Here is a 27654-nt window from a genome sequence, read left to right as displayed (position 1 = left end):
ACTCCAGTATTCTTGCCTGGAGAATCCCACGGACAGAGGAGCCTGGTGGGCTACAGTTCACGGGATCACAAAGAGTCGGAGACAACTGATTTTTATATAAATACTATATATATATATATATATATATATATATAGAGAGAGAGAGAGAGAGAGAGAGAGAGAAAGAGGTCTAAGTCCAGTCATCTGCTTTATAGAAGAGTAACACATTTAGAAAAACATTTAAACAACTCAAAATGTTCAGGGCATCCCTTCCTCTGATTCCTTGAGTGAGTAATTCATCTCTCCGTAGACGAATGAATCACCCTCCGTGGGAGGCTAGATGCATGTGGTTTGCACTTGGCAGATGGCAAAAGACCATGGCCGTCTACCTGTCTGCTCTGGGAGGCCACCTTTCTACTCCCCTGGGGAAGGGTTTTGCCTTAGGAAGGACAACCAGATGGTTCCCAAACCAATACAGTCACTCACCTGCATTTGAGATTCAGCCTCTGGCCAGCTTGCATCACGTACTGGGTGCCTTTTAAACTCAGTTCAGGCTCTTTTAATACTGAACCTGAACTAGATCCTGGAAAATAAAAGTTGAAGTGTATTATTTATTTTTCAAAAAAACATTTGACTGTTCCAGGTCTAGTTGTGAACTCTCGAGTTTCAACTTGAGGGATCTAGTTCCCTAATGAGGGACTGAACCCAGGTCTAAATTAACAGCATGAACTCTTAGCCACTGGCCCACCAGGAAAGTCCCTTGAAATATGTTTTTTGAAAACTGCCCTTTCATCGTTTTCTTTTTTCTCTTTTAAGTTAAATCCTTCAAGTTCCTTTTATGGAAAGCTATAAATTGCATATGCAAAAAAGTACATCTAATACAAACATATTTTATAAAATTTTTGTAATCTAAGACTTGCTTACAAGTATTATATATCCTACTATGCCAAATGACCTAAAAATATTCAAAAGCCCATTAATTTAGAACATTAATAAGTTCAATTTATGGTTCAAAAAAACAACCATATTAAGAATATACTGTAACTTATTAAAATATTCAGGATTAAATATCAATGTCATCCAAAGTGTATTTCTAATATTGAACCAACATGAGTCATTTGGTTATACAGGCCTGTCTGATCTTTTTTCTGAATACTTTTCCTGGATTCTAGACATAGTTCACTCATTAATTGAGTCATGGTATTTTGGGAAAGTCATTTCTCTTTCTGAACCAGTTTCCTCATGTGGAAAACTAATTATAGAATCAAAATCAGTTTTAGAAGCCACTTTGCTTATCTTACATAATCTGCAAGTTTCCTCTTTAGTGGAACAGAGAAGAGGGAACTGTCCATTCCTACGTGACACTTGACAAGTATATTTTGCGGGAATCGTTGTGAGATCATGAGATCAGCTATGAAAAAGTGCATTAAAGTCAACATCTCCATAGAACACGGTATCCCCATACAACACAGTATCCCTTTACAGCATGATAGCCCTTTACCACACAACATCTCTGTACCACACAGTATCCATCCATGGGATCTGCTATGGGACCCTGGCCAAGTCACTTCCCTCCAGATCTCAGTTCTCTTAACTGTAAGGCAGGAGACTGGACTGGATGACTCTGGGTCTCCGTCCATTTCTGCCATCCCCAGAGCCAGGATTCTTTGAGCCACTGGTGCCACAGAAGTTGAAACTCTGCTGAAGCTCTTGCTGATTTATCAGGAGACAGCTCCATCAGGAGCTCTCTCTTCCTCCCCTACTCTCTCCCTCCTCTTTGCCCTTCTTTTACCAGCTTTTTCCTGGTAAAAGCAGGAGTTTGGGGCTCAGGATTAGCAGGGATAAAGGTCGGGGGAGGGTAGGTGGAATCTAGAAAAATGGTATAGATGATCTTATTTGCAAAACAGAAATAGAGATACAGATGTGGAGAACAAGCATATGGACACCAAGAGGAGGAAAGAAGGGTGACAAATGAATTGGGAGACTGAGACTAACACATATACACTACTGATGCTATGGATAAAACAGATAAACTAATAAGGTCCTACTGTACGGCACAGGGAACCCTCCTCAGTGCTCTGTGGTGACTTGGATGGGAAGGAAATCTAAAAGAGAAGGGATATATGTATACACAGGCCCGATTCACTTTGCTGTGCAGTAGAAACCAAAAGAACACTGTAAAGTCACTTTACTCCAAAAAAATTAATTTTTAAAAAATGGTCGCGGGAAGGAGAAGAGAGATTCTCAGAGGGAGAGAAGTTACGTATGTGGAGCTGATCTTAGGGAATGTTTTCACATAAAAAATCAGCTTCCAGCTCTAAAACAGAGGGAGCTCAGCTTGGAGCTCTGTGATGACCTAAAGGGATGGGATGGTGGGGGGAGGCGAGGGAGGCTCAAGCAGGAGGTGATATATGTATAATCATGGCTGATGTGCAATGTTGTAGGACAGAAACCAACACAACATTGTAAAGCAATTTTCCTCCAACTAAAAAGTAAATCAAAACAATAAAATAAATGATGCAAAAAAAAAAAAGAAAAAAAAGGCTTCTAAAGTGGAATCCAAAGCAGAAAATGGGATCTTGGACCATAGACCTGCACATGTCAGGTTCCACGGGGAAGTCTAGCAACGCTCCCTAGTGTTGCTCTCAGGTTCTAATAGTGCAGGGAAAACGAGACTCGGTGGTGCAGCTGCACGGGAAGCTGCACGTCCCCATGTCCTGAAGGCATGCCCTCGGCATTCCTGAGCAGGCCGTTTCTTGGTATCCTCATGAGTGAATCGGAAAGCAGACAGGCACAGCGTGGGGACTTGGTTCTCTGTCACCTGAGTGGCAGGCATGCTGCCTGGCATGTGACAGATAGACACCCCTTGTCACTGATACCTAGCAGAATCACGCCCCTGCCCCACTCCCATCAGAGAATGCTTTCCTGGGTATGTAACTACAACAAAGATGTTAATATTATCTGCTTTCCTGGTGTTGCTGTTTCATTAAATATTTTTAAAGTCACTTTTTTAAAAAAAAGATTATTTTTTAATGTGGACCATTTTTCAGTCTTTATTTGTTACAATACTGCTTCTATTTTGTGTTTTGGTTTTTTGGCCACAAGGCATGTGGAATCTTAGCTCCCTGACCAGGGATTGAACTGTACCCCCTGCACTGGAAGGTGAAGTCTAACTACTGGACCTCTAGGGAAGTCCCCAAAGTCACTCTTATATACAATAGGCCCTGGCATCGAATTACAGCTGGAACAAATGGTTCAGTACTGACTAGACTTAAGTTCAAATGACTGTACCATTGAGATCCAATTGGTCTATTAAATAACCTCACAGAACAGGCCAATGGATTCAGGTACCTAAAGAAAAATCTTGTCCTTTCCTTATCTTTTGAGTTTCCTGAGGCAACAAGTAGCTCAAAATCCATGACCCGGAAGAACACTAGGACTTTCTAAAGCCACAGCCAGCAATTGATAATGCCTGCCCTGAAAAACACCCAGGCCAGGGCATGGAATGTTGAGGGTTTCATTGAGCAATTGTTCGTGGGTTGTAACAGGTCCACCCAAGCTTCCTGTGGAAAATTCTGGGCAGTAAGTGGTAGGTGTCTCTGTGGTTTGTGTGCACATAGTGAGCTTTCCCATCCAGGAGCAGCCAAGGGGAAGATGCCTTCCTTCTGGCAGGAGGTGAGTCTTCCGTTTTTTTCAGTTGCTATTTTGGTTTCCAAATTGTGTGACTCTTTGCTCTGTGAGCGCCTAAAACACCAGCACTCCTGACCCTTGTCAGAGAGAACCTTAAGCCTTAAAGAACCACCCAAATTCCAGCAGACAGAAGTGTCACGCAGAGAAGATCCCTTTAAAAATATGCCCTCTGCACGTCCGTCTCTGCTGCCCCCACTTCAGCCTCCAACCAAAAAACAAAACAACACAACCAACCTGAGTGATTAGCAAAGACACTGAGAGGAAAACAGCATTATGGGAAAGTTTGGGGGGAGAGAAATGTTGATAGAAGTATTTTGCTATAGAATTTGTTTCTACCAACATAATGAATTTTGTACTTGGAACAAGGAAGCTAGAAAAAAGTAGGTGATTGAAAGACAAGAAAGTAGAGGTATAAGGAAATGGTATTTTGAAGTAACTGGACACTTTGGGACATCACATTCTTTAGTTAATAGGAAACTAGAACCTCATAAAGATGAACAGCGATGCCAAAACTACAGTTCAAAAGGAAAACCAACAAAGGAAAAGTGAGACACTTATTCCTCAACTGCTCTGAAATTTCAATAGGCTTTAAAACATTTCTTTGAAGCAGTTTAATGCCCTTACACCTACTTGTGTAATGAAATATTTAACTAATGTTTTTTGAGTATCTCTGGCATGTCAGACATTTTTCCCAACTCGATCATGATGTGTATAAGGACGTGAATATACATATATTCCAAGATCCCACATCTTCCCACCAAGGACGACTCTGTTTGCTCTGCTCATGAGTAGGTCAGAGTCACATTGTTCATTTAGAAATAAATCAACAGGATACTTCATTTCAAAGGGTGGAGTGCTATGACTTTACAATGGTCCCCCATTGTGAGGCTCAGATGGGGATCAGGACTTTTCACTGTTTGCCAAGGTAGCCTAGAAGCCTGGTTTAAAAGTTATTGTCCCCTCAGAGAACTAAGTGGTCTGTGAACAATTGTTTTCATCAAAGTTAACGACAGTAGAATCGTGGGGGTCCAAGGGATCTCCTTATATCAGGGAAATAACTATTTAAATAAAACCAAACAGAAAACTCAAACAAAAAATGCAATCAACAACGTGAAAAGGCACTGCACTGAATGGGAGAAATTATTTGCAAATCATATATCTGCTAAGGGGTTAATATCAAAAATGTATATTTAAAAAACCCACACACAACTCAACAGGAGAAAACCAAACCAGTTTTACAAATGGGCTGCTGCTGCTGCTGCTGCTAAATCGCTTCAGTTGTGTCTGACTCTGTGCGACCCCATAGATGGCAGCCCACCAGGCTCCTCCGTCCATGGGATTTTCCAGGCAAGAGTACTGGAGTGGGTTGCCATTTCCTTCTCCAATGCATGAAAGTGAAAGTGAAGTTGCTCAGTCATGTCCGACTCTCAGCGACCCCATGGACTGCAGCCCACCAGTCTCCTCCGTCATGGGATTTTCCAGGCAAGAGTACAGGAGTGGGTTGCCATTGCAGAGGATCTGAATATTTTCCCCCAAGACAGATGATCAACACACACAGATGCTCAACATCATGGGTCATCAGGGAAACGCAAATCAAAACCACAGTGAGATATCACCTCACACACAAAATGACTATTACCAAAAGGACACGAAATTGTAAGAATTGTGGAGAGGGTGGAGAAAAGGGAACCCTTGTGCACTGTTGATGGGAATGTAAACTGTGCAGCCACTACAGAGAACAGAAAGAATTTTTCTCAAAAAATTAAAAATAGAACTATCATATGGTCCAGCAATTCCACTTCTAAATATTTATCTGAAGGAAATGAAAACACGGAAAGACATGCATTCACATGTTAACTGCAGCATTATTTATAATGGTCAAGGCATGGAAGCAACCTGAGCATCCACTGATGGATGAAAAAAGAAGATGGATGGATCTATATACTCACTGGAATACTACTCAGCCATAAAAAAGAATGCAATCTTGTCATTTGATTCCATACAGATGGACCTGGAGGCCATTATGCTAAGTGAAATAAGTCAGAGAAAGACAAATATGGTATGGTCTCACAGGTGGAACCCCCCCCCCCCAAAAATCAAAACAAAAACAAACTAAAGGCAGACTGTGGAAATGGACTTCGGCCACATGCTTCGTTATCAGGAAAAACTAGTAAGTCAAGCAGAGTGGGCTAATAGCATTAAAAAGCTGATAGGTATATATGATCTTATGTGACCACTGACACTTTGTATTGTCCTTGTTTGAATAGTTTCCCTCGTTGTTTGTCTGTTCTGTGTTATAGGGTAGACAGAAAGAGAAGAGACCTTTATGGCCCTTAAATGAACACCTCTTCATTCTCCACATGATGACCTCTGGGAGGAAGCCCATGCGTAGACGGTCCTAAGATGCTGCCCTCTTTCCCACCTGTACTTCACTGGCAAGATGGGATGTTTTCTTTGATCTCAGTGGGGAAAGTGAATAAAATTCCAAGTAAATAAAAAGGCTTTATTTTGCAACCAAATCAAAGCCCAAACGACTGAGACTCTTTCCTCAAAACTCTTCAAAACTACCATGATGGACAATGAAAGAGGGAATGCTGACCTCGGCTCATCATGAACCAGACAGCCTTGCCTGTCACTGTTAAGACTGGGAGACGGCTCTTATTTAAAAAGTGGCCCAAAAGTATCTTTAGAATACCACTTTTTATTTATCTAAGTAATAATAGTGCTCTGATGGGTTAAATGCAACTTCTAGACAAGCTCTTTAGCCCCTCTTTGTTCAAGACACCCCCTTACCCTACTATACTGAAATCAAAGGGTTGTTCTCTGTAAGAAAGGGGCCTTTTTCAAACAGGAATCATGAAACAGCTATGTTTTTCCATTTTTGATTGAGAACGTGAATCCCCCCAGCTCCACTACTAACTAGCTCTGTTGTGGCCAAGAGCAAGTCACCTTAAGCCTCAGATTCTTCATCAGCTCACAGAGGAGGCTGGAGTTAGATTCTGACAGCCCCTTCTGGCCTAAAAAGCCAGTGATTTTTATATCCACAGTAATTAATAGCAATGTACAACTTAGAACCCACATTTTAAAACATAACCACCGGAAAAACAAATAACCCATTTTAAAAATAGATAAAGGATCTGAATAGACACGTCACATGCCAGTTAGCAGATGAAAAGATGCTGGAATCCATGAGGAAAATGCAAATCAAAACCACAGTTAAGTACCAATTTCACACCCACTTGGATGCTTCAATTAGAAAAAAAAAAATAGTAAGAAGTGTTGATCAAGATATGGAGGAATAAGAGCCCTCGTATATTGCTGGTAGGATTATAAAGTGATACAATCATGTTGGAAAACACACAGCAGTTCCTTAAAAGGTGAAACATAAGTTAAACCTATGACCCAGCAATTCCATTCTTAGGTATCTACCCAAGAACTAGAAACATATGTCCACATAAAAACTTGTGAACAGATATCCATAGCAGCATTACTTCTAATATCCAAAAAAGTGGAAACAACCCCAATGGTGGATAGATAAACTAAATGCAGTCAATCCATACAACGAAACCTTATTTGGCAATAAAAAGAAACAAAGTACAGAGACATGCTACAACATACATGACCCTAGAAAATGTGGTGCTGGTTCACACAGAGCAAAGGCCTGGTGGGGACGCAGTGAGAAGGCGGCCATCTACAAGGCATGCAGAGAGGTCGCAGGAGAAACCAAAACTGATGACACCTTGAGTTTAGACGTCCAGCTTCCAGAACCATGAGGAAATCAATTCTCTTGTTTAAAAACCAAAACCACTATACTAAGTAAAAGAAGCCGGTTATGAATGGCCACATATTGTTTGACTCCACGTACATCACACGTCCAGAACAGGCAAATCCATAAAGACAGAAGGCGGGTGTCAGGCTGGGGGAGAAAGGAACAGGAGTGACTAACATGGGAGCTTCTTTCTGGGGTGAAAACATTCTAATATTAGATAGTGATAATGGTCGTTCAACTCTGTGAATATACTAAAAAGATCACTGACTTACAATTTACAATGGTTTGTTTTATGGTATGTGAATTTTATCTCACTAAAGCCACTGGTCATAGCAAATACCCTCTTCCAACAATACAAAAGAAGACCACACATGGACGTCACCAGATGGTCAACACTGAAATCAGATTGATTATATTCTTTGCAGCCAAAGATGGAGAAGCTCTATACAGTCAACAAAAACAAGACCAGGAGCTGACTGTGGCTCAGATCATGAACTCCTTATTGCCAAATTCAGACTTAAATTGAAGAAAGTAGGGAAAACTGCTAGACCATTCAGGTATGACCTAAATCAAATCCCTTATGATTATACAGTGCAAGTGAGAAATAGATTTAAGGGCCTAGATCTGATAGAGTGCCTGATGAACTATGGATGGAGGTTGGTGACACTGTACAGGAGATAGGGATCAAGACCATCCCCATGGAAAAGAAATGCAAAAAAGCAAAATAGCTGTCTGAGGAGGCCTTACAAATAGCTGTGAAAAGAAGAGAAGCAAAAAACAAAGGAGAAAAGGAAAGATACAAGCATCTGAATGCAGAGTTCCAAAGAATAGCAAGAAGAGATAAGAAAGCCTTCCTCAGCAATCAATGCAAAGAAATAGAGGAAAACAACAGAATGGGAAAGACTAGAGATCTCTTCAAGAAAATCAGAGACACCAAGGGAAATTTTCATGCAAAGATGGGCTCGATAAAGGACAGAAATGGTAGGGACCTAACAGAAGCAGAAGATATTAAGAAGAGGTGGCAAGAATACACAGAAGAACTGTACAAAAAAGATCTTCATGACCCAGATAATCACGATGGTGTGATCACTCACCTAGAGCCAGACATCCTGGAATGTGAAGTCAAGTGGGCCTTAGGAAGCATCACTACGAACAAAGCTAGTGGAGGTGATGGCATTCCAGTTGAGCTATTTCAAATCCTGAAAGATGATGCTGTGAAAGTGCTGCACTCAATATGCCAGCAAATTTGGAAAACTCAGCAGTAGCCACAGGACTGGAAAAGGTCAGTTTTCATTCCAATCCCAAAGAAAGGCAATGCAAAAGAATGCTCAAACTACAGCACAATTGCACTCATCTCACATGCTAGTAAAGTAATGCTCAAAATTCTCCAAGCCAGGCTTCAATACGTGAACCGTGAACTTCCTGATGTTCAAGCTGGTTTTAGAAAAGGCAGAAGAACCAGAGATCAAATTGCCAACATCTGCTGGATCATGGAAAAGGCAAGAGAGTTCCAGAAAAATATCTATTTCTGCTTTATTGACTATGCCAAAGCCTTTGACTGTGTGGATCACAATCAACTGTGGAAAGTTCTGAGACAGATGGGAATACCAGACCACCTGACCTGCCTCTTGAGAAATCTGTATACAGGTCAGGCAGCAACAGTTAGAACCAGACATGGAACAACAGATTGGTTCCAAATAGGAAAAGGAGTACGTCAAGGCTGTATATTGTCACCCTGCTTATTTAACTTACATGCAAAGTACATCATGAGAAACGCTGGGCTGGAAGAAGCACAAGTTGGAATCAAGATTGCCAGGAGAAATATCAATCACCTCAGATATGCAGATGACACCACCCTTATGGCAGAAAGTGAAGAGGAACTAAAAAGCCTCTTGAAAGTGAAAGAGGAGAGTGAAAAACTTGGCTTAAAGCTCAACATTCAGAAAACGAAGATCATGGCATCTGGTCCCATCACTTCATGGCAAATAGATGAGGAAACAGTGGAAACAGTGTCAGACTTTATTATTTTGGGCTCCAAAATCACTGCAGATGGTAACTGCAGCCATGAAATTAAAAGACGCTTACTCCTTGGAAGAAAAGTTATGACCAACCTAGATAGCATATTCAAAAGCAGAGATATTACTTTGCCAACAAAGGTCCATCTAGTCAAGGCTATGGTTCTTCCAGTGGTCATGTATGGATGTGAGAGTTGGACTGTGAAAAAAGCTGAGTGCCGAAGAACTGATGCTTTTGAACTGTGGTGTTGGAGAAGACTCTTGAGAGTCCCTTGGACTGCACGGAGATCCAACCTGTCCATTCTGAAGGAGATCAGCCCTGGGATTTCTTTGGAGGGAATGATGCTGAAGCTGAAACTCCAGTACTTTGGCCACCTCATGGAAGAGTTGACTCATTGGAAAAGACTCTGATGGTGGGAGGGATTGGGGGCAGGAGGAGAAGGGGACGACAGAGGATGAGATGGCTGGATGGCATCACGGACTCGATGGACATGAGTTTGAGTGAACTCCGGGAGTTGGTGATGGACAGGGAGGCCTGGCGTGCTGCGATTCATGGGGTCGCAAAGAGTCGGACACGATTGAGCAACTGAACTGAACTGAACTGAAAGCCACTTTTGAATAACTGTGGTGGTAGAGAAGATTCTTCAGAGTTTCTCGGACTGCAAGGTCAAACGAGTCAATCCTAAAGGAAATCAACCCTGAATGTTCATTGGAAAGACTGATGCTGAAGCTGAAGCTCCAATACTTTGGCCACTTGACGTGAAGACCCGACTCACTGGAAAAGACCCTGTTGCTGGGAAAGACTGAAGGCAAAAAAAGAGAGAAGCAGAGGATGAGATGGTTAGCACCACTGATTCAATGGACACAAACCTGAGCAAACTCCAGGAGATAGTGACGGACAGGGAAGCCTGGTGTGCTGCAGTCCATGGGGTCGCAAAGAGGCAGACACGGCTTAGCAAATAAACGACAAAAACAACAACAAAAACAAAGCTTATGACTGAAATAATCACAGAGTTATGTTGAACATTGTGCTATTTTGAACGTTTTTGCTACATATAACCTCATCAGAGTTAAATTTTGAACTTTTGTTTCTCCAACTTACAGCTTCAGAAGGCTAATTTTAGAAAAACAATTTTCCTTCTTGTTCAGTAACATCATTACTTATGTATTAGAAGATTTACAAACATACAGCAAAAAGCACATTGTTTCCCCAAATTACAATTCTTTAATTTTAAAATTGTTTCAAATTGTATACGGAATTTTAACTATTTAAATTGGAATTTTAACAAATTGAGTCACACAGAAAATTATGTCACTAGAGCTCTTGGAAGAAATCTACTGGTATTTCCTTTTATAGTAAAATGACTGATTTCTAATGTATTTGCTTTTAATGCAAAGCTTCGTATATCAGGTTCATTTCAAATGAGATGCATCTGTCTTTGATTCTGCATACCACATTTTCAATAGTACATAATCCTATGTGATAAATGACCTCTTTATCTAAATATGAATCTCCAAGTATCATGTTTCTAAAATTTGATGTTAAGATCATGAGCCTTTACCAAGGTTGTATGAGGTTAATTAAACATAATTCATAATAAAAGAAGACTTTCTTTCCTCAAGATGTAGCTTATTAAAAGCTTAAGTCTCATAGACTCAATCTCAGAATCTTTTTGGTTGGTGGCAGGGGTGGGAAAAAGGTGGAGAATGCAGCTGCAAATGAATCAAAATTTCCAGAAACTTCCAAAACTTTTATTGGAGATGCTAATGCCTACAGGGCTCTAATAATTATTTTAAAAGTTAACTCTTGGTCTTAATTTCTTAACACCTCTATTAAAGTATTTGCCAGATAATACGAGGAGTCCTTTAAAACTGATCACACTAGTTAGAATGACTCTTAAAGATTACACCACTGGGGTAGCAGACAGGTACACACACTACTGGAGGCCACCCTAAAGTACGTTGTTCTGTCACCTCTAGAATGATGGGGAAAGACCAGAGGGCTTCCGTTATATCTACCTAGAGACTATATCAAAATGGGAATGGCATGGGAATTTGTACAACAGCAGTGTAACTCAAGTGAGTCCTACAGTGAAAAGCAATATTGGTTTTTAAGATGTTCTTTTTTTCCCCAAATCAACTGGCCTTAAATCAAGGAAGGATCTAAAGAAATGAAGGGATGTTTATGAAAGTGTGTGTACACATACAGAGCCATCTGCACGTATGCACATGCCTTTCTCTCTGGGAAGTTTGTGTTAGGTGCGGTGGGAGGTTGGTGTAGAAATGAGAGGGGTCATGGTCTGTGTAGCTGCTGCACCTTCAGTCTTAGGCACATAGAACTCCTTTCATGCCGGGAGTCAGAAACTGACATGTGCTCAGCAATAGCCAAAGCTCTGACTCACTGCTGACTAATCCCTGGCGGAGATAAAACTGTGACTTTTAGATGGACAAATACAGGATATTTTAGATTACAGTAACTGTGTTATTGATCTTCCGGGTCCACCAAACGATGGAATAGTTAGGGAGCTGCTTCCAGCAATGATACACCTAATCTGTAGAAAGTTGGTAATCCCAGAGACTATTTGCTTTTTCATCTTTACATGAAACTATTTTATCACAGGGACCCACAAAAAAGAAATCACTGGCTTCTTGCTTTAGAGTTTCTGCTACCCAATTTTATCCCTAGAGCATCAGATTTGAAATATAAATGATCTGATCTCCATGCCTTAATAGAAAATCTAGAAGTCATTTCTATAGCATTTATGTCTTGAATTCAAGTGTAAAAAAATACAAGTGAAAAAAATCATTTCATTTCAGTGGTGACCACTGACACAACCTTATACAGATGTTTATTTGAATAATTTGTTTTAAAGCTCTCTTACAATTTAGGTTTTTAATTATCAGTCAACAAAACCCATAAATAGCCTTCCAGCCCAAGGCACAAAGCACCCCATAGTATTAGCCCCTGAGGTGGCCAAGGTCTTCATTCCATCCAAGCACAGCTGACGGACTTTACTCATTTTTCCTTAAACTCTATAAACGTTATTGAAAAGAAAAAAATTCTGCGTGATTTGAGACGTTTACCCAAAGTCCTCCACTGACATGGACGTTCCTACCGTCAGTGTTTACGAGGGGCACGTCTTCGGGGGTTCCTCTCTGAGCTTTTTACTTGACACTGGCTTCTCAGAGGGTCACGGTTTAACAGGGCGCGTTCATTTATCATAGGGCCTGTCACCGGCTACCATCAGGAGTCTACCCTCCCCGTGACCTGTACCCAGGCCAGGCTCCTTTTCATGTGACATCACAGTTAATGAAGGTTGGTCAGTGAGAAATCTCCCGCCGGCCGAGGAGTTACCTTTCTTCCCCTGAAATGCTCTCCCACACCGATGTCCTTTCATCGAGTGAGCCCACACACTACCTCCCCAGAGTTGTCTAACGAGAGGTCACTTCCATTTACCATTCGATGTCATGGGAGTTATCTGAGAGGCCTGGAGCAAGGGTCAAGATCTGGTGGACGGGGCACAAGACACAGCTCACAAAGCACTCAGAGAAGATGGTAGGCTTTCCTCTGCTTGCACAGAAGGAGAGGAACACAACCACTGTTCTTAACACCCTGAACATGCAGAGAGGAAGGTTTAGGGGGAGGGCTCAGCACAGCTGTTGCTCTACCAGCAGCTGGAAACACATAGAAAGCAGACAGCCTGGCAGCCTCTGCTCGTACCCAATATCGCTGTTCAGAGACTGTGGGAAAACTGGCGATGACACCTCTCACAAAAGGTGCTTATAATCACCAGTCATATTATGCTACTATTCATGTCGATTTACAAGTTATTTCAGGCCAGACTATATTAATTTTCAGGTTATAAACTCCTGAAAAACAGACTGCTCATTAGAGGTGCAATTTCTTTTTTTTTTATGTATTAATTCTTAATTGGAGGATAACCGCTTTACCATATTGAGGTGGTCTCTGCCATTCATCAACATGAATCAGCCATAGGTGTACATATATGTCCTCTGCCTTTTGAGCCTCCCTCCCATCCCATCCCACCCATCTAGGTTGTCACACAGCACCTGTCTGAACTGTCATACAGCATGTTCCCAACAGCTGTTTTGCATATGGTGCCAATGTTTCCACGCTACTCTCTCCATTCATCCCGCCCTCTCCTTCTCCTCTGTGTCCACAAGTCTGTTCTGTTTGCATCTCCACTGCTGCCCTGCAAATGGGCTCATCAGCACCATCCTTCTGGATTCCATACATGCGTGTTAATACACGGTATTTGTTTTTCTCTGACTTACTCTACTCTGCACAATACGCTCTAGGTCCATCCACTTCATTCAAACTGACTCAAATGTGTTCTTTATGGCTGAGTAATATTCCATTATATATGGACCATAATTCGATAAACATTCATGTAATGCACAAATACTTGGCTTACTGGAAACCACCAAGATTTCCCTGTTGTTCATCTTTCATCAATTGGTGGATCCTGGAGCACAGGGAGCAAGTTGCATCATTAGGCATAGTTATCATTTTAATAAAAGGCCCTAATATTAGCCTTCTAACCTCTGAATGGTTTAGGATTACAAGTTTCAGTTCAGCTAAAGGTATCCTCCATATTACTCTTTTTAAACAATTACTAGTCTGCGAGCACAGGACAGTATGTACACAACCCACAATGTAAGATCTAGACTCTTCCCTATTCCATGTGGCATTGGGACTATGCTTTGGTCTACCACCAAATGTTTTACCAAATACTCTGTGTGCATTACTGTCCGGTGCCAAAGTTCTGGGCATCTATGGCGGCAATGGCACCAGGGCCCCTGAATTCAAGGGCATATTATTTACATGGATCCCTCTGGGTTCCTTTAGAAAGGAAAGAATCACAGAGAAGATCTGGGAAATATTTTACCGATTCAATACAGGAGTTTGCCACAGAATGGCTAAAGTTTAAGGACGGGAATTAGAACTTTAAATTTTAGTTGAGCTATTGTGTATAACCTATATTATGTAACACTATAATCCTCAGGTTCATACACAGATCTTTCTGGAAAAAATAGAACATATCATGGAGTGCTGCTGCTGCTGCTGCTTCGTCGCTCAGTCGTGTCTGACTCCTTGCAACCCCATGGACTCAGCCTGCCAGGCCCCTCTGTCCATGGGGATTCTCCAGGCCAGAATACTGGGGTGGGTTGTCATGCCCTCCTTCAGGGGATCTTCTCGACCCCTGGGTCGAGATTGATCCCAGGTCTCCCACATTGTAGGCGGATTCTTTACCAGCTGAGCCACGGGGGAAGCCTAAGAATACTGGAGTGGGTAGCCTATCCCTTCTCCAGGGGAACTTCCAAATGCAGGAATTGAACCGGGGTCTCCAACATGGCAGGTGCATTCTTTACCAGCTGAGCTACCAGGAAAGCCCAAGAATGCTACTAACTATAAAAAATATGTATCATGCTAAAGTTTTAATTTCAAATCCAAAATGATGCCTTAAAATTTTTGTATCATACGGACTTCCCTGGTGGTCGAGTGGCTAAGACTCTGTGTCCCCAATGCAGGGGGCCTGGGTTTGATCCCTGGTCAGGGAACTAGATCTCACATACCACAACTAAGAATGTGAGTGCGATCACTAAAAGAGCCCAGTGCTACAACAAAGACCCTGTGAATCTCAACTAAGACCTGGTGCAGCCAAATGATTTTTTTTTTAATTACATCATAAAATGAAGAAAGCATAGCAGGCAGGCAAGTGTATACTTTAACTCTAGCTGAAAAAGCAGAAAATGCTGTTATCCCTAACTCAACGTTTGACTTGTTTTTCATATAAAAATGGGAGAAATAAAATGAGATTGGAAGGCTGAATGTGATAAAATCCTCACGTTAATTTCAAGCTTATTCCGATTGTTTCTCAAGTCTAAACTACACAAAACACATTTTTTCTGGAGTTCTTTGGATTGTCTATAAAGGAGGTGTTTTATAAATTCACTCACTAAGAGAAAAGTTGAGAGATCTCCGTCTTTGTTACCAATAACATATACAAACCCTCTGACCCTTGAGATTTAAATGGCCAAGAGTGTGCGATAAAGTTATCCATCATAGGGGGATGGAGGTTTTGAAAGCTGTTAGCATACTCTCTAAGGCTCATTAAACACTGTCCTTGACTATTGTGTTTGTTGTCAAAATCAGTTTCCTTCTAAATTAAACAATGTGGAATACAATTGCTTTTCATTACACATATTTTGGAGATTAATCCTGCATAGACAATGTGATGGGTGCATTGACTGAACAGTTCTTTTCAATTCTGCTTTTATTTTCATGTTTTCTTACGACTCAATTTACATAGTAAGTATGGGTAATAGCTGGCCTTCCTAAGATTTTACAAACTTCAAAAAAATTCTTTATCTCAGATGGAATTAATGTTATACAAGTTTTGCTGATAGCCAAGCTTCTGGAAGGAAAAGGAACCAATTAAAAACAGTATGCTGCCACTGGAATTATCTCGATTTTAAAAGAAATAATTGACTGAAGGCTTTTCACGCCAATATGTGGTATTAGAGTCTTCCTTACAAATATCCATGAAAGATTTTAAAGTGATTTGCATCCAAAACCTGAAGAAAATTGGTTTTCATTCTTGGGGCATTTTTACTCATACAATTGCACTAGTTGGTTAGAATCTGCATCTTTACGATCATCCAAGGTATCACACACCTGATGGAAAAATAAAATAAAACCAAACACCAATTTCTACTGTTAGTTGGCCATTGACCTAACAGGCGTTAAGTGCATATGCGTTGGTGCTCAGTGTGTCCAACTCTTTGCAACCTCATGAACTGTAGCCCCACCAGGCTCCTCTGTCCATGGAATTCTCCAGGCAAGAATACTGGAGTGGGTTTCCATGCCCTCCTCCAGGGGATCTTCCCAACCCAGGGACTGAACCCTCATCTCTTGCATCTCCTGCACTGGCAGGTTGGATTCTTTGCCACTGTGCCAACAGGCTTTACAGTAACTTATGAATCAGCTCATTCTGAAGGACAAGACCAAAACCAAGAAGCAGAAGTTACATGAAACCAAAACTGTCCCCACAAAGTGAAACCACCAGCCGGGAGATGAAACTGATGCAGCAGGTTAAGGGTTAAGGGTCAGACTCCCATCCACGATTCCAGGAAGCTGGCGATGCATCACCCTCATTCATTTCCTCTTCTCATCCCTTTTGCAGTCAGCCAACCCTGTTTTTCCCCTACTTCTATCCCCAGGCACCCCCTTCCTCTCACCCCAGCGTCTTGAGGCTCCCTCTGCTCTGCAACCTCAGTGTCATTCTTCCACTGAATATTTCTAACATGTTCTACTTGCATTCCAGTCCCCTATGATGAAAAGGCATCTTTTTTGGTTTTAGTTCTAGAAGGTCTTATACATCTTCACAGAATTCAACATTCAAAAAACTAAGATCATGGCCATCTGGTCCCATCACTTCATGGCAAACAGATGCAGAAACAATAGAAACTGTGGCAGACTTTAATTTTCCTGGGCTCCAAAATCACTGCGGACGGTGACTGCTGCCATGGAATTAAAAGATGCTTGCTCTTTGGAAGAAAAGCTATGGCAAACCTAGCATATTAAAAAGCAGAGACATTGCTTTGTCAACAAAGATCTGTATAGTCAAAGTTACGGTTTTTCCAGCAGTCATGTATGGATATGAGATCTGAACCATAAAGAAGGCTGAGCACTGAAGAATTGATGCTTTCAAACTGGTGTTGGAGAAGATTCTTGAGAGTCCCTTGGACAACAAGGAGATCAAACCAGTCAATCCTAAAGGAAACCAACCCTGAATATTAATTGGAAGGACTGCTGCTGAAGCTGAAGCTCCAATACTTTGGCCACTTGATGCGAAGAGCCAACTTATTAGAAAAGACCCTGATGCTGGGAAAGATTGAAGGCAGGAGGAGAAGGGGATGACAGAGGACGAGATGGTTGGATGGGATCACCAACTCAATGGACACGGAGTTTGAGCAAGCTCTGGGAGATAGTGAAGGATAGGGAGGTCCACGGGGTTGCAAAGAGTCAGACACGACTGAGTGACTGAAAAACAGCAACATACCCTAAGAGAAGGATACAGTAAAAAATAAGACAAACAAGATCACTTCTTTAAAGGGTTTATAACTTAGGATGGATAACAGATAACTAAGTATATATGGATGCATATAATTTTGTACTTATAGTTTTTTTACAAATGTAAAATTACATTATCTTAGTGGATGATTAGAGGGAAGTGTACCAGAGTCGGGGGAGGGCATCGAATCCTGGGAGTGAACGACTCTCTCAGAAGAATGATGTTGAAGCGAAGACCAGAAGAATTAGTGCGTATTTGCTGAAGCAAACACCAGGGTCTCTTTCTCTCTCTCCTCCAAATCTGCAAACCCTCTGAAACTCATCTTTACTTTGCATACAATTGTTTTCTTTTATCAACCACTCTTAATTCTCTTGCTTCTAAAGCTCTGCTTTCCTTGACCTCTTTGCTGAGAAGAGAGAAACTATTGTCTCTTTCCAATGCCCTGGTTTAGGCTTTTTTTTTTTTTTTTTTTTTTTAAAGTCTGGGGTCTACTTGACTTCATTTGCTACTGTGGAAAAAAAGGCACAAGTGAACATTCACTGGAAGATATGCCTAGGTCACATTGTGCTTTTTGAAATCATGGAAGAGACATGGGATGGATGCTAAACAAGGGGAATAAAAGAAAATGATTGAATATGACCAGTTTGTTGTTGTTCAGTTGCTCAGTCCTGTCTGACTCTGGGACTCCACAGCCTGCAGCATGCCAGGCTTCCCTGTCCTTCACTGTCTCCGGGAGTCTGCTCAAACTTACATCCATTGAATCAGTGATGCCATCCAACCATCTCATCCTCTGCCACCCGCTTCTCCTCCTGGATCAGATTGGCCAGGATTTAACTCGTCCCTCCTCATCACTTTTCCTAGCCTACAACATGGATGATCCAGAGCCATGGCGGAATGGTTTTCAACACAAATGTTCTTATCCAAGATGGCAAAAACAATGGCAGCAATCATAGCATCACCTTTATGCTTAGACTGCACTGATGTACCTGCAAATTAAGGTTCCCAATCGACTGTCTTCTATGCTGTTTGGGAAGCCTGACCAGCTAAGATTCACAGCTGTGAAGATGAAGCAGAAACCAGCAGTTCTTCTTGAAGAGCTTTCAGCGCTGAGTGGCCCCTTAGGACATGAGTCATTGAGAAATGGATTAGGTGAACACCACCGCGTGTTCAAGATTATCTAAGTCAACAAACAGAGATCATCTCAAAGCTAGGTGCCTTTTGTTTTTAAAGGACACGTTTTTGAGTACAGAGAGTCACGAATTCTTCACTAACATAAGTGAGTCATTTCAGTAAAATTCAGTTCACGTCACAAAATGACACACTTACTCGAGGGTCAACACATAGTACAATAAATACAACCATGTTCCCATCTTGAAATAAAATATAATGGGTTAGTTGACTATAATTGCTTGAGCAGATTTTAAGCGAGTATATTAAAAATGCTCTAAAATAAGAGTCCTCCATGCATGCCAAATTCACACCGGAGGTTGAACATGGACCTCAGATGATGACTGGCAGTGAAACAGACATCGGGAGAATTAAATTCAATATGGTCCGTGCTTTCCTTTGTGAAACTAGAGCAGAAGAGATCGTGTTCCAAGACATTGTCAGAAAACACGTTTCTTTAAAGAAATTTTCCCTCCCAAGTTTGGACTTACTCTTCCAAAATGGTGAGTGAATTACTCCAGCTAAGTAATCCCGTGCCATCTGCTTGCCACAAAGCACACTAAAAATCAACAATTCTGTTTCTACTCTTTAGAATTTTACTACTCCTCTCTACATGGATACAGAACCACTACATTTAATATCCAGACCAAAAGGACTAAAGTAGAAACTCTTGAAAATTAGCTTGCATAGGAGTTTCCTGTATTTCAAAGTGGCTTTGTGTGGCAAATGCTGGACTTAATGTATTTTTCACTTACCAGCTTTGAGAACAGGAAATGGGGTAAGGAAGTGAGTGGTAGAACCACCTCTAATCTATATCCCAACAATATGTGTCAAATATTCCTTCACGGCAAAAAGTTGTAGGTACATAAATTCCATTCTAGGGCAATACAATTACTCAATTCCCATACTTCCCCCCTCCCTTCTCTAGTTCTAGCAGAATTCCCTATGGAGAAGATTTCAAAGCTATAAAACTTTCCAAATAACAACAGAGAACAAAAATCTGATCTAGCCAGAAACCATAAGTGGAAAAGAGAGTTGGAGTTTTCCAGAAAGAAAACAATACCATTAATCACAGATGAAATGCTATAACGCTAGTTTACATTGCCTTTTAAGATGGTTTGTTTGCAATCCCCTCCAATATATGGCTGCCTCTCTGTCTGTTTACATATATTTTCAGTTTCTCTAATGCCAACTTAGAAAAAGAAAATCATCATAAAAATCCAACAGTATATAGGTCCTCCTCCTTACAACTTTCATCCAAGCCATGCAGTCTTTTGATCACACTTTCTACCGTCTCCTTGGAACAAGAGATAAAACTCCTCTCTAGATGGCAGAATGGGATTTTTTTTTTTTCTCCTCAGATTCGAGTAAACATGCTCATATTCTGGTATCAAATATATCCCTCTCAGTGTGGAGAAAGGGAATTCTCCTACACTACTTGGTGGGAAAGTGAGTTGGTGCAGCCACCAAGGACAAAAGTGTCGGGGTTCCTCAGAAACTAAAAATAGAGTTGCCATGTGATCCAACCATCCCACTCCTGGGCACACAGTCAGAGAAAACTATAATTTGAAAAGATGTGTGCCTCTGTGTTCACTGCAGCCCTGGGGTGGCTCAGACAGTAAAGAATCCGCCTGCCAAGCAAGAGACCTGGGTTTGATCCCTGGGTCAGGAAGATGCCCTGAAGAAGGGAATGGCGAGCCACTCCAGTGTTCCTGCCTGGAGAATTCCATGGACAGAGGAGCCTGGCAGGCTACAGTCCATGGGGTTGCAAAGAGTCAGACATGACTGAGCAACTAACACTTTCACTTTATTATTATTATACATGCACCCTTATGTTCATAGCAGCACTATCTACAATAGTCAAGACACAGAAATAATCCAAATGCCCATCAACAGATGAATGGAGAAAGAAGATGTGGTGCATATACACAATGGAATACTACTCAGCATTAAAAACAAAAAAAGCCATTTGCAGCAACATGAATGGAACTGGAGATAATCACACAAAGTGAAGTTAAGTCAGGAAGAGAAATATTACTTCTATGTGGAATCTAAAATACGCCACAAATGAACTTATCGAAAACACAGAAACCAACTTACAGACGTAGAGAACAGATTTGTGGCTGCCAAGGGGAGCGAGTGGGTTGGAGGAAGAAAAGGATGGGAGTTTGCAGTTAGCAGAAGCAAACTATTATATACATAGGATAGACAAACAACAAGGTCCTACTGTACAGCACAGGGAACTATATTCAATATCCTGGGATAAGCCATAATGGAGAAGAATATGAAAAAGAATGTACGCATGTGTATAACTGAATCATTTGCTCTACAGCAGAAATTAATACAACATTGCAAATCAAGTATACTTTAATTAAAAAAAAAAGTATTCCTAAGTAAAGATCAAAAAGAAGTAAAATGTGCTTTTCTTTTCCTTGCCTTCTTGCAGGTCTGAATGTCTGAAAGAAATGATCTAAGAGACTCAGGCCTTAAGCAAACACTACCATTTTTGCTAACCGGACAAGGACTGTCAATCAAACAGGGCCTGCAGAGCCTGTGGTCATGCCCATCCCAGACTGATGTGTGCTCGCTCTAGCACAATGCCCTTGGACAGCTGTCTTTTTCTCCTGGGCCATAACGATTTTTTTACTCTTAATGCTGAACACCAAAAATACTGGAGTGGGTAGCCATTTCCGTCTCCAGGGGATCCTCCCGACTCAGGGATAAACCCAGGTCTCCCGCATTGCAGGTGGATTCTTTACCAGGTGAGCCTCAAAGGAAGCCCCCCATAACAGCTTTTTAATCTTAATGCAGAACACCAAGAATATCAGAGTGGGTAGCCATTTCCTTCTCCAAGGGATATTCCCGACCCAGGGATAGAACCCAGGTGTCCTGCATTGCTGGTGGATTCTTTACGGACGGAGCCACAGGGAAGCCTAATATAATAAATAACTTTTTATTCTAAATACTGAAAACCAAACTCCTTGCTTTTCCTTAATTCCTAGATTCCATCATTCAAGATCTTTCAGATAATTGCTGGTGGTGAGAGTACTGATTTCAAAATCAGACAGATCTAGGTTTCCTGGCCTGGACACCCCACCAGAATGTAACATCCATGGTTTCCATTCATAAAACAAAGTTAAAAGTATGCAAGTGGATGGTCGTTTCTGAAAAGGTTCATGGCAACATGCACATTCCGCCCCCAAAGACAGAGCTCATGCCCCAGCCCCAGCTCATGAAGCATCAGGGTCCTCCCCTTGACTGCAGCTTCATTAAGAAAAAGCTCCAGGTCTTTGTGGCTTCTGGGATCTAAAATGCAAAAGGAAGCAGACATTCCCAGAAACAACCTGGCAGAGGGCAGCCCGGCCTGTCCGGGGACCAACCTGATGCAAAGGAATCAAAGCGCCTGCCACGCTCAGCCGTCCCCCTGTGCAGGCTCAGGTCATTTAGAGCCCCATGTGGGAGAGGAGTTTGGGAGCCTATGGAGAGTCATGTTCTTAATGGCTTTGGAGATCCTTCTCCGACTTGAATTTTTTGGAAGGGCCTTGAATAACCCATGATAGGAAAACCCAGATGGAAATTCTGTCTTAATGGAGCCTGCTGCACGCAGCAGTGGAACCTCCCAGGGCCGCCACCGTCGCAGTGGAGTCTCACAGTCTTTGGAGCTGGCAAAGCTCCAAGGAGAAAATGGTTTGGAAGGAGGAGAAAGACCAGCACAGCCTCAGCCATGCTCTTTCCCTTCTCCTCTTTTCCTTAGGCTGTAAGGTATGCTAAGAGGAGGGGGACTTGGGGTCTGATAGAACCAGATTGAAATGATTCCAATTCAGGGAAATTATTTAACTCCGCTGAGTCATGCTTGACTCTTTGTGACCCCGTGGACTGTAGCCTGCCAGGTTTCTCAGTCCATGGGATTCTCCAGGCAAGAATACTGGAGTGGGTTGCCATTTCCTTTTTCAGGGGATCTTCCAACCCAGGGCTCAAACCCATGTCACCTGCAGGTCCTGCACTGGCAGGTGGATTCTTTACCACCGAGTCACTAGGGAGGCCCATCTTTACTTTATTTAAGTATTAATTCTTAGGCATTCTGTGATCTTAGGCAAAGTACTTAATTTACCTAAGCCTCAGTTTTCTCATTGGAAATGGCAACCCGCTCCAGTGTTCTTGCCTGGAAAATCTCATGGACAGAAGAGCCTGGCAGGCTACAGTCCACAGGGTAGCAAAGAGCTGGACATGACTTAGCAACTAAATGATAACAACAGTTTCTCATATGTAAGAGTATTGTGCCTACCTCTCGGGACTGAGCAATGTAATAAGTATAGGTCAAAGTGCCTGACAATCCATAAGGGTAAGTTGCTTCCCTGCCCTCTCCCCTGACACAGAGCCACACCATGTCCCCCAGAAGATGACGATCAGAGAGCCTCTGATGTAAGCCCCAGGAAGCTGCAGAGCTGCCTACACTCACAACCTGAAGGGCCGCTGTCCCCTCGGCCCCTGCCGGTGCCATGGTGTTCATGAGAGGCTGGGGCCATGCTAACCGTGGCCTACGTCCCCTGATCAAGAGAGTTATAAATAGGAGGCTCTTCCACTGGACCAGCGGTCTTTAGGGCCAAGGCATTACTCACTATTATTTTCTTGGCCAAACTACAGCCTAAAATCCAGACTGAATCTAAGGGTTCAACCCCTGGGTTGGGAAGATCCCCTGGAGGAGGGCATGTCAACCCACTCCAGTATTCTCGCCCAGAAAATCCCATAGACAGAGGAACCTGGCGGGCTACAGTCCATGGGGTCACAAAGAGTTGGAGACAACTGAGCAACTTGGCATACTGAAAGGAAGGGCTAAGCACCAAACAGCACTTTCCCCTGCTTCATTGATACAATTTTATCAACTCCAGGCACATACCTAATCTTTCATATCTAAAGCTAACAATCCAAGTTATCATTTCAGGTTCTATATACCTTAAGTTAATGAAGTAGATTTATGAAAGATATAAAAATATTTCATGGGCTTAGGAAGATGTGGACATGAGACCTCACTGTAAGGAGGGATATAGGATATACTCGAGATTTTTCCAACCTACAAAGGTTTCCAAATTTACACTGTTTAAAAAGTTCTTGCTTAATCTACATTTTCATTCATCAGTCGCCTGAAGAAGATGTGGACATGAGATCTCACTGTAAGGAGGGATATAGAATATACTCGAGATTTTTCCAACCTAAAAAGGCTTCCAAATTTACATTGTTTAAAAAGTTCTTGCTTAATCTACACTTTCATTCATCAGTCGCCTGAAGTAGAGCAGCAGCTTCTTGTCCTTTGTCTCCTTAAGGATTGCACCCACAGCCTCAGCACCAACTCCCGTCCAGAGAATCAAATTCCCCACCCCTCTGACCTAGGACGGCTCTGACCATCCCAGTATGGCAGGAATGGCGTTATAGGGGTTCCAAGGCTTTGTCACCAGTTCAGATCGCTTCTGCCCCCAGGAAGGAGGCCAGGCTAGATGACTGGGTGGCAAAGGCTGCGTGCAGGAGGGAGGCCCCATGACAGCTAGTGCTTTGGGGCCAGCTGCAAAGCCAGGGGACCGTGACTGCGTGAATGACCCAGCTGAGCCACACCCAGATTTCTAACCCACGCACTCATGAGACATAACGGATTCTTGTTGTAGCCCACTGTAATGTTTGGGGGCAGCTTGCTATGTGGCAAGACATGACAGACACAAATGCTATCATGACTCAGGCCCGAGAAGCAGTGATTCACCCACGGGGAAGGGATATGCTCTTTCTGTATCCCAAAGTGTCCAGAGCTCACACAACACTGGGTCGTAAATGCCCTATAGGTGCCCCGAGACGCCCTCAGGGAGGAGCAGCGGCTTACCCTCTTGGAGTTTCACAAGAAGGGTCCCCGCAACCATGATTCTGCCTGGCGTGAGACCAGCTCTGTCTGCAACACGGCAGCGACTTCGCTCTCCCCTGGGAACAGGCCCCTGGCAAGTCCCAGTCAGCAGTGCATACTGCTCCAACAGGGAACCATTCAGCCACCCAAAGGGGGATGCTGGTCCCAGCAGAGGAATTCAGACACAGAGGCTCAGTCAGACCCACAAAGCATTGCCAGGGTTCTCCAGTCTCGTGCAGGGTTCCTTAGAGGGAAGCAAGGCTGGACCACGGCGTGTGGGTGGAGGTCAGGTCAATAACATGGCATCTTTCCAAGGACTCTGTAGGCATGCACCCACATTTCTGTGGAGGACAGGCTGAGTGTCCCATGGTGTGAGTCAGAGGAGGAGGACTATGGTAATCTCACTGTCTAGACCAGCAATTCAGTCCTGGCTCCTAACTCGCATATGATGCTCTCCAAAACAGACCTGCTCACCCCAAGCACTTTATCCCAGAATTCCTCTGCTAACATGGACTCTTCCTCATAGATACAGTTTCCTCACCTGTGTTAGGTGTCTAGTAATAGTTGTGTCCAACTCTTGAGAGTCCACTATGGACTGTAGCCCGCCAGGCTCCTCCGTCCATGGGATTCTCCAGGCAAGAATACTGGAGTGGGTTGCTCTTTCGTCCTCCAGGGGATCTTCCCCACCTAGGGATCTAATCTGCATCTACCTCTTGTATCTCCTGCATTGCCAGGTGGATTCTTACCACTGCGCCACCTGGGAAGCCCTGCTAGATGTCTAGTAATGATTTAATTTAGTGCCTTTTCCAGACTGGCTCTGGGGCACGTACCTCTAAGGTGGCCAGGCCTCTCACCTGACCCCTAGGGCAGGGAGTTTTGAAATTTTTAATTGGAGGAAAATTGCTTTACAATGTTGTGTTGGTTTCTGCCATACAACAATGCAAATCTGTCATAATGTTATCTCTCTCTCTCTCTCTCTCTCTCTCTCTCTCTCTCCTCCCTCTTGAGCTTTCCTCCCCTCCCACCCATCTAGGTCATCACTGAGCACCAGGCTGGGCTCCCTGTGCTCTATAGCAGCTTCCCGCAAGCTAGCTATTTCACACATGCAAGTGTATACATATCATCGCTACTCTCTCAATTTGTCCCACTCTCTTCCCCCTCTGCGTCCACAAGTCTGCTCTCTACATCTGTGTCTCCATTCCTTCCCTGCAAATAGGTTCATTAATACCATTGTGCTAGATTCCACAATCACATGTTAACATTGGCTATATTCAGTTGCAGTGAGGTGGATGAACCTACAACCTGTTATACAGAGTCAAGTTGATCAGAAAAGACAGACTTTCAGAGCATGGTCTCTGCCTCAGGCCTCAGCACCACCAGGGATCTAGTTAGAAGTGCAGATACTGGGCCCCACCCAGACCTACTGAATCAGGGCCCAGCACTGCCCTTCAAGCTCTCCAGGTGACTTGAATCATGATAGTACGATGCCCTTAACCTCGCCACCCACTGGAATCACCTGGGAGCTTTGACATGACTGATGCCTGGGTCCCACTCAAAAACTCGTGATCGATCGGCTTGGTGAGAAGTACAGCCACGACAAGAGGATTCTAAAAATAAAGCTCCTCATATGATTCTAATGTTGAGTCAAGGCTGGGGACCCTAGAGAAAAGGGTAATCACTGATCAACTCCTGCCAAAGGAGACCGTGAGCTCAAGGGGTTTCATATCTGCATATAATGGAAGCCAAGGCTTTCCATTTGTACAAGGTTCACTTCAGGCCTCTTTTTCACCAAAGACCCTGATCACTGTTACACTTTGCTTGTGTTGACCATATGGGTGGGTCTGTGGTTTGAAAGGAAACACATTCACACTCGTTAAATAGAAGGACAGACAGCCTGGCTAAGAAAAGGACCTGTAAGCAGCGGTGGTAACCTGTGAGAAGGCAAAAGCGTTTGCCAAGATCTGCAATAATGAGGCGAGGAAGAAGGCAAGTGTCTGGCATTTCAAGCTAGTAGGACGCACACAGGTTTATTATCATCTGCAGGACAGGACGATGGGCCGGTGATGTGCCCTTGACAACAGCTTACAGAGAGCGGATGCCCACCGTCCCACCTTTTTACACCAAGCGACTTTGTTTCAGAAGCAAAGGCCTTGTAAAACTTATTTGTGGTCAAAAGCTATCTATTTAATGCCTTTTTATTGTATTGAATAGTATTTTTCACCAGACCCTTACTTTCTAAGACCGAGGGTCTGGTGAACCCCGGTATTCATGTTTGCTCTGATGACAGGTCTAAGCTAAATCTAAGAGTTTGGGGTGGGGGGAGTCTTGAAGTAGGTCACAGGTGGCCCAACAGAAGACAGAGCCCAGGAACAGCATGGGACCAGAGGCTCCTGGCAGGCCCGGGTCTTGTCCCTTGGTCACACAGGTCAAGGTCATCCCTAAGATGTTGGTGAAGAAGAGTGAGACTCTGACATCAGAGCTAAGAACCCTTTACTAAAATCAGTATTTCTCCATTTCTAATGTGCAAAACCACATCTGGGAACCTTATTAATATGCAGGCTCTGATTCACTAGGTTCCTAGGGGATGCTGGGCCATGGACCACACTCTAAGAAGCATGTTGTGGGCATGTGCAGAGGATGGAGGTGGGAATGGTAGCTGGGGAAGGGAGGCACCAGCTTGAGGCTGGATCAGGGCATTCCAGATTTTTTCAGAACACGTTTCACCCCTAGCAGGCTGATCCTGCCAGGAACCCAATGTGCGTCAATGGTTGAGGAGGACCTATTCTAAGGAAAGAGGAAGCTAGGCGACTAGCATCGAGGCTCCTTTAAAAGAGAGGCTTGATTCTGAGTGTGTCTTTGTCATTCAGATCTGCAACAGGGCGCAGCACCCAGTGACTCAGGTTTGAGTCTATCCAAGAACAAGTTAAAGCAATAAATAGTTGTGGCTTATAGTACAGTAAAAATGGTACAGAGCACTGTGGGGTAAAGACAAAGGAGGGCCTGGCCTCTCACTCATAGCGGCTGGGACAGAAGGGCTGCACGGGCGCCCCC

The 27654-nt window shown here is 43.0% G+C and overlaps 1 protein-coding gene across 1 annotated transcript in view; it reads right to left on the bottom strand.

Moving 5' to 3' along the window:
- FLT1 (fms related receptor tyrosine kinase 1) overlaps positions 1-27654 on the bottom strand; it is a 207153-nt gene that overhangs the window by 173033 nt on the left and 6466 nt on the right. The window contains exon 2 of the mRNA XM_052649905.1: positions 466-562. Within this exon, the coding sequence (XP_052505865.1) occupies positions 466-562 (97 nt within the window). The remainder of the gene's footprint in view (positions 1-465; positions 563-27654) is intronic.

Source organism: Budorcas taxicolor, chromosome 12 (genome assembly GCF_023091745.1).
Source record: "Budorcas taxicolor isolate Tak-1 chromosome 12, Takin1.1, whole genome shotgun sequence".
NCBI classification, from domain to species: Eukaryota; Metazoa; Chordata; class Mammalia; order Artiodactyla; family Bovidae; genus Budorcas; species Budorcas taxicolor.
Note: the sequence above shows the minus strand (reverse complement) of the source record. Positions and strands in the feature narration are given on the sequence as shown.